Genomic DNA, 10,767 nt, shown 5'->3' with positions numbered 1-10,767 from the left:
TGACTTTAGTGGCTCACTGCATTGAAAAAGCTCGCTGTATCGGTGCTGCACATAGAAATCCTATCAAAGGATAGAGATGACCTCCTTTTCCAGATGAAATGGAGATTTGCAGGCTATTTGTAAACAGGGGATGTAGAGCATGCGGCCAACAGACCCGTTAAATTATTCATGTATGGCTCTATGTTATCAAGCACTGACCAAAAACACTTTCGTTTTCACAACAAATCTGTGATTTTTGATTTTGGGAATATTCCGACTTCATGGAAACCCAAGTCTTTCTGAATATGATCATGAGATTGACGACGCCTAGCAACCGCTAATGAACTGGGTAACAGTAGTGTGAGGATGTACCCTATCCAGCCAACATTGACTGGGGGTAAGTACACACAGTGGCCTGAGTGCTGAGTAAGGATGGGCTGAGTGGCTATTATAAGGAAGGCAAGCTGTGAAGCTCAACAAGTTACTCTGGGGAAGAACACGTTAACAGTTTTGGTGTGGATGCTTATCTCACCACAGGCTCCATCAATCTACAGCGAAACTCTCAGTAAAAACTGCCATCAAAGCTTTGGTCAGGCACCAAGGCAAAGGAAACTAGAGTTACTTTCTAGAGCTGGAAAAACATAACCCAGGTACCTGTTAAAACAGCTTTTTTCAGCAGGGTGTGCCAACTAAGGAAAGGCAAAGGAAGCTTCTCCTACTGCCGGTAAATCTGCTCTCAGTGAGGCTGTGACCTCCTAAAGGCTCCGGGTCAATTCCCCGTATCACCAGTCGGCGACTCTATTTAGTCCCAGAACATGACAGTAACATTCCTTTCCAATGGTGCTTTCATTTTATGCTTAGAAACAAACCACTCCAAACTCATAAACTTAAACCATCTGGGATGACTTTATTTTTTTGTTGTAGTTTAAATGTTGCCATAAATTATGGGGAAATAATTGCATCCTGTTTCCAGAAGTCTTTATGTCAAACTCTATTTCCATCATTTTGCTAAACGAATATAACCCTAAATTACCTGCTGTTGTTTAATATGTATAAGTGAGTCAAATAACCACATTTTATTGCGGTACAGTTTGAGAAAAACATTGAAAACGAACCAGGTTTAAAATCTCACATGTATAGATTGACACACGGTGTATATACAAGGTGGACGCCGCTATTTTCTACCAAACGTTGACTCCTAGAAAGATCTGCTATCAGAGTTTCCGAGTTTGCTGTACTTACCCCCCCCCCCCCCCCCCCCCCCCCCCGTGCTCTCTTGTGCTCTCAGGTTCCTCTTTCCTGCTCCCTCGCCCTGGATCTTCTGATCGTTTCAAAGTCGTTGTTTCCTTTAGTGCCAGTTGCTCGACACAGCTCCTTTCTGCCACCTCACCTTGCGTGTCCGCTCTCCAATGTTGCTGGTTCCTCACCAAGCCCAACTCTGGGTCAACGCTCTCCTCCAGACCTCAGCTTTTTTTTTCAGGTTTTTTGTGTCATGTTATTGGTTAGTGTAAAAATAATGAGCCAGTTGTGAAAATGTAAGGAGCTGACAGTTTCAGATAACTGTGTTTAAATGGAGGGAGTTGTATAGCACTTCATCAAGTCCAAGGTCCCCAGAGCGTCTTACACTACAATCAGCCATTCACACGCTGAAAGCGGTGAGCTACATGGTGGCCACTGAGGCCCTGGGCCCAGACTGACAAAAGGGGCTGCCATGCAATGGGCGCCACCCTCTGACCACCATCAGAAGATAACTGTCTTGTCCACGGACACGAAGGAGACAGCCTGAGCAGGGGTTACAATACGAACTCCTAGCTCCTGCACCTCTGTCGCCCCTTGAAAGTAAAAAGTTTTCAGAAAAATAAATACTTTGGTAATGTAGAGATATCTAAAAAAAAAAAACCTCACACGCTACTTCCTACCTCTGGTTATTGCATATCCCCAAGTCAGGGGTGTCAAAGCCCAGCATGGGGACCATTTGGGGCGCTTAGAATGATTTTGTGCTGATCCCTGATTCCAGTGCTGGATGTAATGGTACACATGTGACTGATCAAAATGGACCGCTTTTTAAAATGATTTTTATAGAGAGATTTTTACTGACTAATTCAAATCCGCCTTAAATAGAAAATGTAGGGATACAGGGCTAAGTTCTTGTCTTGTTTTAACCACATTTTTAGCTTTCATTTCAATTGAATAGTAGGAGCAGTAACATCCAGCTACTTTAGATAAAAAAACAGACTCGGAGCATCCATTCCTGAAACTGGGCACGTTATAGCAGTGGTTTGTGAAGGAAGAGTGACCCAAATGTTGCTCTCGTTACTGAAAACAGACAAGCAGTTTTTTCTAGGCCCAAAAAAAACTTTAAAGTAATCTACATGAAACATTGAGGACATTGTAGCTATAGCTCCCATTTAATGGAGAAAATGTTTGAGATGTTTTGGGTATGCAACAAGTTACAGATCCGTTTTCCACAAAGATCAGACTGTTTTTTTTTGTTCAATGTTTAGGTTATTGTTGATGGTCTAACATTTGTCTTTTCTGAACATAGGTGTGAGAAGCAGATTGTTTTTTTTTTTTTTGGTTCCGGGTGAAAAGCTGTTTATGCAGTCAGTGGTTAGCTTGGAGGCCTTTCTGTCATTTGGAGCCTTCTAGCATGCTCATTGCAGGCATTTCTACTAGGAAAGAAGATGAAATTCCCCAAAGTGTGATGAACAATACATGTTTCATTACCTCCACCCCTATCCACTCACTGTTTGGGATCTTTGTAGGGAGGTTCTGTTGAAAGGTTTAAAACGTTTAATATCTGCAGTAAAGAACGTTCACAGCATCTTCATATGGAATAAATCAAAACGGGGGAGGATGTAGCTTCTGCCTGGACACCAAAATATCTTAAAGGTAATCCAAACGTGGCTTGATTAACTTTTTGCTTTGGGTGGTTATTTACACAGACCTATGATCATTGATTTAAACCAAGAGTCAGTGCGCTTCCAGTGATAATCCTGTTTGAAACACAGGCAACTCCAGGTTATCCTGATCTGTTTGAACTCAAATAAAGGCACTATGAGACCTTCTGCAGCTAGTTTATCCCTTTAAGTCCCGGAGTGTCACCACAATCTGGTAGAGAAGAAATGTTTCTTTATTATTATTATTATTCAAGGCTTAAAGGGATTATTTTTTTATTTACTTTCAATCATCTTGAATTAAAAATAGAAAAAAAAAGCCCACACATCAATCATAGGAGGGAATGTTTTCATTCAGACATGTAAAGGCATAACATACCTCCAGAATTAGGACGAGTGGGTTTCGAACCCAAAACCCACTCCTCCCACCAGGACAGTGGATCGAGCTGGGCCTACTGGGACCAGAACAGGTATTTATCCTAAGTCCTCGGGCTTGGACTCAGTCTTTCATCCCAGTCTCTGCTCACCGAGGACATGACATTACAGATCTCAGCCCGGGATCATCTCCTCCCTTCCCCGATTCACAACTGCGGCTCGGTCCACGTGCGCGGACGCTCGCCGAGCCGCCATTGGCCCGACGAGTCGGCAAGCCCCGCCCGCCCGGTTTGACGTCATCGCTGCGCTTGTCTGTGGAGGTCTGCGGCGGGCGGCGAGCCGCACTGCACACCGACAGAACCGGCACAGGGGCGAGGCGGCGTCCGTCACAGCTATGGGATTTAAGCGCAGCGTTCATGAGCGAACCGAGCCCTCAGCCCGCTCCCCACGGCCACACAGAGCACCAGACAGTGCAGCCCAGACCCAGAGCCCCGATCAGCTGCCCTCCTCCTCCGGCGCGCTGAGGAGAACCACGGTGATGATGATCAGAAACACCTAGAGATGAGAAGTGTTACTCAAGCAGACAACTTGGACAAGGACGTTTGCTCGACCCTCCTCTGAGTGTTCTGACCCAGGATGATGCCTGTCATCCATGTGTCCGCCGCGGTGAGTGCATCGCACATCCATCCACCCAACTCCCCGGACCGCTTTCTGTTGTTTATTCTAGAGCCGCCGCCGCTGCTGCTGCAGGTTCTCCATTTAAAGGGCCAGTGCATGTTTTTGGTCTTGCTTCCTCATTAACTTGAATGAATTATCTGAAATGATTTGCCTGGAGGTAAAAACGGGTAAAGAGACTCGTTGATTTTTTAGTGACGGTAAAATGGATTCTTAGCAGGGAATTTAGCGGCGGTTGGAGAGAACAAAGGAGACAAAAGTTTGCAGTTAGTGGATGGACAAAGAAACAGCATCCAGCGGCCCATTGTTGTCCGGTGTTTCTCCCCCAAACGCTGCAGAAATCTCTTTGTTGACTTACTGTCCACATATTATTGTCTAATTCCTTAGAATACCCCCCCCCCCAAACAAAAGAAAGGTTTTAATAATTTCAGTTAAATAAAAACACATGATAGTGTCACCGACAAACAACTTATGTTTGCAAATTTGCCTCATATTGCTGAAATATGTTCACAATTATATATCTTAAAAACAACAACAACAACAACAACAAAAAAAAAAAACAATGAAAACTTTATCTTTGTTTTGGTATTAACTCAATTTAAGTTATATACAACTTGTTATTCGGATATAACGCATACATTTAGGTATTTATAATGCTAGTTTGCCATATTCGTGCCATAATTGTGCTTCCCATCTTACCTCGTAAATGAGCTGAATATGCATATCTATCTGTCTATCTATCTATCTATCTATCTATCTATCTATCTATCTATCTATCTATCTATCTATCTATCTATCTATCTATCTATATATATATATATATATATATATATATTATATATATATATATATATATATATATATATATATATATATTTATATATTTATGTTGAGAGAGAGAGAGAGAGAGAGAGAGAGAGAGGGGGATTTATATGCAGAAAATGTGCAGTGGTCTAACAAAATAATTACTCTCAAACTTTTTCATATCAGCCATGCTACACCCACAAACCTCTGCGTCTGTTGTTAGGATTTTATGTGATAGACCAACACAAAGTAGTGCTCAATAGCTGGAGTGGATGCAGCAAATTGCTGCATGGTTTTCAGAACTGACGCTACACATCAGCATGAGCACATCAAATCTGTGGTGAAACAGTGCAGACACCATCATGCTGTAAGGCATTTACACTGCTTTGTGTTGCTCCATCTCATGAAACCCCAATAATCTGTGTTGTGGTTCTTGTGGTTCAAACATTACAAAATATGCAGGAGTTAAAGGCAGCAGAACACTTTTTGAAGGAACTATACAGATGTATTAACTCCAGTTCAGGCTCATGAACGGTCTTAACTGAAGCACTGGACAATAAAAGAAAGAAAAAACAACCTTTATGCAAAGGTCTATGCGATGTCAGCTTGATTTTTTTCAACCTTTTTGTTAAAAATAAAAATAAAGTTTTTACCTCCTAGGTTCACTCTTGACAAAAACTGGTTCTAAGTTGAAGTACTGGTAGATGACACCATGTGAAAATCAATAAGTGAAAAAGCCATCATATAGAATTTGGATCACGGCTTTGGCTTTTTCTTTCCATATCTTCTCTGCTGTTATCTTTAGCCCCATAAACATCTTTAATGTGGCCAAATTTACAACAAAGCAGCAGATTTACTGCTTGTTTTTTGTTTCTCTAAAGAAAAAACGATAAATTCTGGGATCTCTGCAGTTCCTCCAGAGTTAACATGGGCCTTTTTTGCCTGTCCCGTCAGTTTGTTATCGTCCCACACGCTTTGCAGTTTTAGAAGATGGATTGAACTTTGTGAAATGCTCTGGTTGAAACATCTCCACAACCTTCTCCCTGAGCCGCCTGCTGTGCTCCCTGGTCTTCATGACGCTGTTTGATCTCTAACGTTCACCAACAAACCTGTTAGACCTTCATTGAACATCTGGATTTATACCGAGGTTAAAGGACGCACTTAGTTACCAAGTAGGTCGATTCTGAAGGCAGACCATTGGGTTGGCTTTTATTAAGGGGTTGCAAAGTAAAGGGGCATGAATGCAAATGCATGCCACACTTTTCCTATTTGTGAAAATGTTTTACAATCATGTATCAATTTCCCTCCCTGAATGTGACAAAGCTAGAAAAAGCTTTTATAAGGAACTTTTACTGGTAATTGCTTTTTCTAATTTAGGCTTTTTGTTAGTCTGTAATATTTTTGGTTAGTTTTTGCTTAAAATCCCTCTTAATCAGGAAGTGGCTCTAATTGCAATATATCCACCGTGTATAAAACGTCCCAGAGAGACAGACCTTAGTTCCATGGTAATATTTTTTTCATCACTAAGGATGAGCACAGCTCCCTTGGCCGCGTCCCTCGCTTCAGTCAGCCTGTGCAAATCCTCAGTGGACAAAGCCTCCTGGATAGGTGTCGATGCGTTTTCAGAGAGAACTGAGCGAAGGTCCGGTTGCCTCCGACTTCAGCCTGTCTGCTCTTGCTTCAGTCGTTAGCAGAGAAGTGGAAACGTCCATTCAGACAGTCGTCACCAGTTATTGTCACTGATAAATGTAGTGTGAATGAGTCCAAACAGAGCCCCTTTGTCTGAGCCGTGCTGGTGGATGTCACAGGCACACACAGCAACAGGTGTTTTTGCAAACGCACGTGTGTGTGTGTGTGTGTGTATACAAGGGGAGATAGTTTTATGTTGCTGTTTGGATGTTTTGAGCCCTATTGTAATTGAAGATAATTACATCCTAATGTTTTCAGCTAGAACCGTCCCACCCATCCATGCACATGCATCATTATGTGACACTGGCTGTATAAACACACACACACACACAAACACACACATGCACCATGACAGCAGTGTGTTGTGTTTGCCATGACTTGTGATATACTGCATTTTGGAGTCTTGATTGGCCTTGTTCTGTTTCTTAAAGTTGGATCATTAGTCACTTGTGTTGTTGTAGTGTGTGCTGAGCTTCTACAGCAGCTCCAGATACTATACTCTGGTATTTCCCAGGTATGGATAAATGTGGGAACATGAAATTAAGATCCATCCATCCATTAATTTAGGTTTTCTTATTAAAGCATGGGGCCTTTGGAAATATCTGTCGTACGTTTATAGTGACGTTTTTCCCAATTATTCTTGAACAAAAGGCTCCTAACGACAGAGAACTTTGGGAATCTGAGTCTGGAAAAGTGTGGAACTGTCCACACCCTAAGTTTTGATCATTTTTTTCTTTGTTGTACAAGTGTCATTCATCTCTAAAGTACAGCTAGACAAACAAGCACGGCTGCGCTTAAGCAGAAGTTCAACCTGGCAGCGTTCTGCAGAAAAATAGGTGGAAATGTTATGTTTCCAGAAATTAGCACCATGCGGCGGTATGGAAAAGATAAGGTGGCCAAGAATGGATCCCTGCTGTATCCCTCCAATGGAGTTCAGCAGAGGTGGGGGTACAAGCATTCATGCTGACTTAAATCTTTATCTGAGAAGTCGGAGGACTGAAACCAGATCACAAACATGTTGTCAGCGGCAGGCTGGTTGTGGACACCTGCCCTTGTGCATGCAAACTGTTTATTTCACGATAATGTTTGGAAATGTTAAGAAACTCATGTCTGTTGTTCATCTCTTGTTTCAGCTGGTTGGATTAACTTTGTAGTTCTACTGAGTCTCAGGCTCCGCGCTCCTGCTGAGAAGCTCAGTCCCTGATCTAATCAAATGCGAGACACGACTCAGCATTTCTGCGGCAGTATTCTGACAGAGGGGACCGAACCGACATTGCGTGATGAAGTATGTGCGATGTTGTACCAGCTCACAACATGCCGGACATGTTTATGCTGTCAGAGGCAAACAGGGAAGTGAGCGGACCAAACCACGCGTCACCTCAAAGAGACCCGCTGTCCACAGCTCACATGCGTGCAATTAGATAGAGCGCCACTGGTTTAATCCCACAGACACTGCCGTCGAGGGTTGAGCACTCCTGTATTGACTGGCTCTGTGCGTTGTTTGTGATCGCTTTTGTGTCGTGAGGAAGTCCAACATCAGACAGGAAACCTATGGAGGCTTACGGTCTCTTTCGAAAGCATTCCTACAACAGTTTGTCACGTTACAACTAGAGCCCTCAAGCAAAGCACGGCATAGCTGTAAAGTGGGGGAGAAACCTCCGGTGCTTTTCAAATATAATATGGGTGTGTGCATTTGTATTCACCAATGTTAACTCTGATAACCCTACATAAAAATTCAGTTGACAAGTAGTAGTCAGTGAATAGAGCCCACTTGTGTGTCCTTTAATTTCAGCGTGGGTGTAGCTGTCCCGTGTCTGGCCGCAGAGCTTTGTTAGAGAACATTAGCGAACAAACAGCAACATGGAGACTGAGGAACAAAGCAGGAGGGTCAGAGATAAGGTTGCGGAGAAGATTAAAGCAGGGTTAGGATATGAAACAGCATCGCAGGCTTTGAACGTCTTCCAGAGTTCTGTTTAATCCGCTGTGTGAACATGGAGGATGGACCACCTGCAGACCTTTTTGATCAAACTTTTTATTAAAATGTTGGAATGGCCCAGTCATAAATCTGCTTGAGAATCTGAAGAATCGGCAACAACCTCAGGCTCTAGATGTATAAAGGTGGCTGAGAGAAACTCAAGAAGAGTAGCGGCTGTGATTGCCGTGGAAGGTGGTCTGACAAAATATTGCCTGAGGGGGACTGAATATCAACGCTCACCACAATATTCACAAAGTATCTTGAGAACCATTTGTTATTTTGTTCCACTTTAGATGACTACAGACCCATGTGGGTCTATAACATACCAGGGCCGGATTATCCATAAGGGCCAGTGCCCAGGGGCACCAACCATGGGGGTGGGGCAGCACATGACACATGCTTTGAAAATATATTTTTCATAAATTGTTATATTATTTACTTGAAATTGTTGAAAGACCATGCATTATTCATTTTGTGAACACTGATGTCACAATAATAATAAATGATAAATAAATCAAGATTTTTTTTGATTTCAACATTTTAAAATGAGATATTTGAATATTGCTCACTGCTCATATGCCTACATGTAGTTGTGTAAGTTAGTAAATGGTAAATTACATTACAGAAATCCCCTTGATTATGTCTGATGTTTTTGACCGGAGGAAAGCACGGGTAAGGGGGGGCTTTGAGGTATAGTGCCCAGGGGCACCACATTGTCTTAATACGGGCCTGAACATACACATTTGAATAAAGTACATCAAAACGTGCTGTTTTGATATGACAAAGCTTACAGAATTTCAGGGGTCATGATGACTTTTGCATGGCACTCTATCTCAATGTGGCAACCCAATCAGAGTCAAGCTAAGCATGAAACGACTTTTTAGCGTTCCATTTTGGTCTTTGAGTTTTGGGTTAGAATTCAGGCTCTGGTGATAAACGGCAATATTCTTCAACAGTTTCTTCAAATCTGTGTTTTAACTGCAGTTTGGAGTAAGAATTCAAGACATGGTATGACCCATGCATGTCAGTTCGCTATTCAGGCGTGATATTTGAGGTCGGGGTCAGCTCATTGCTGTGTGCCCAGTTTTAACCCACCTTGAGTCAAGGTGTCTGATTGGTTGGCTGTTCTCTGCACCACACAAATCACATATTTAGTGATGTAGGTGGACTGAGGAGGAGTTGGCTTGAAAACCCCAGGCGTGGCAGCAGAACGTCCGAAATGGATTAATGTAGTGCTGATTAGCAGGCGTAGCTGCACAGCGGCTCCACACAGCATCTCTATGCGGTGTGTGTGTGTGTACTGAGAAAGTGCCAATTCTGCACTTGGTTTCCTCTTCCACCATTGTGTCTTTGATGACTTTGCATTTTTTTAATTTTCTAAATGGCAAACATGCAATGTTATAGTGCTGATTTTCAGTCTAAAGGAAGGCGTGGGGTACTCAGAGGTATCTGACTGCAGAGGGAGGGAGATACAGATATGAACAATCAGCCAATTAGAAGCAGATATTTAGCTGCCATCAGGTCAAGCGCTGTTCCCTTAACACGCTGGATAGCACCTGTCACATTGTTGGCTTCCTTATGTTGGATAAGTGCTAGGGCATCTGGAACTGGTCTGCATAGGAGGTCCAAAAGGAAGGACCTGAAGATCTGCAACACCCACCCCCAATGCATTAAGCTGAAGACACTCTGTTGCTTAATCTGCTAGCCAATGTCCCTGGTTTTACATCCCTGCTTGTGCAGGACACTTACTTCAATAGGTTCATACTCAGTTGTTGCATCTTTGACCTGGACCAGTGAGCACCCTTTAGATTTGACTACTAGTCCCATAAGAACAGCTGGCTATTTCTTCTCAAATAAAAGTGCAAAAACAGCCCTGAAAACCAAATTCTTAGCGCCAATTAAATGGATCTACATACAATGTGTACTAAGCTCTTTTTATAGCATGACCCATGCATGTCAAGCGTGATGTTTTAGGTTGGGGTGAGTTCATTGCTATGTCCCCAGTCTTAACCCACCTTGACATGCTGCAATAATTTGGTTGCACATATCATAACACCTTCAAAGCAAGACGTTGCTGAAGCACCCTTTGATTGAATCGCCACTTTCAGAATTCTTGATATATTTTGGATTTTGGTCTTTTGGACAGTTTAGAGGATCATTGTCATAAAAAGGTATTGGTCAGGGGTAGAATAAAAAAAATCCACACCTTGTAGATCTCAAACTTTTACTTTCAGGAAATTAAAATTGCATTTTTTCTTATCATAAAATTCACGTTCTTTGGTAATTCATCAATAGTTGATTCCTGCATGAAAACAAAAATCAGAAGAAATGGAGATTTAGCATAACAGCAATGATAAAATGGCACAATGAAGT

At 42.4% G+C, this 10,767-nt stretch overlaps 1 protein-coding gene and 1 long non-coding RNA gene across 3 annotated transcripts in view; one reads left to right on the top strand and one right to left on the bottom strand.

The window, feature by feature from the left end:
• Positions 1-3,208: 3,208 nt before the first annotated feature.
• On the bottom strand, positions 3,209-3,971 carry LOC118566063. Its single transcript, XR_004932754.1, has 2 exons — positions 3,883-3,971; positions 3,209-3,806 (listed from the first exon to the last, which is right to left on the bottom strand). It is a non-coding gene; the product is annotated as an uncharacterized LOC118566063 (long non-coding RNA).
• The window catches only part of tnfrsf21 (tumor necrosis factor receptor superfamily, member 21), a 42,891-nt gene continuing 35,923 nt past the window's right edge, over positions 3,800-10,767 (top strand). For both annotated transcript variants that reach the window (XM_036147087.1, XM_036147086.1), the window contains exon 1: positions 3,800-3,917. In XM_036147087.1, coding sequence (XP_036002980.1) covers positions 3,888-3,917 — 30 coding nt within the window. In that variant the 5' untranslated portion in view covers positions 3,800-3,887. The remainder of the gene's footprint in view (positions 3,918-10,767) is intronic.

Source organism: Fundulus heteroclitus, chromosome 15, assembly GCF_011125445.2.
Source record: "Fundulus heteroclitus isolate FHET01 chromosome 15, MU-UCD_Fhet_4.1, whole genome shotgun sequence".
NCBI lineage: Eukaryota > Metazoa > Chordata > Actinopteri > Cyprinodontiformes > Fundulidae > Fundulus > Fundulus heteroclitus.
Note: the sequence above shows the minus strand (reverse complement) of the source record. Positions and strands in the feature narration are given on the sequence as shown.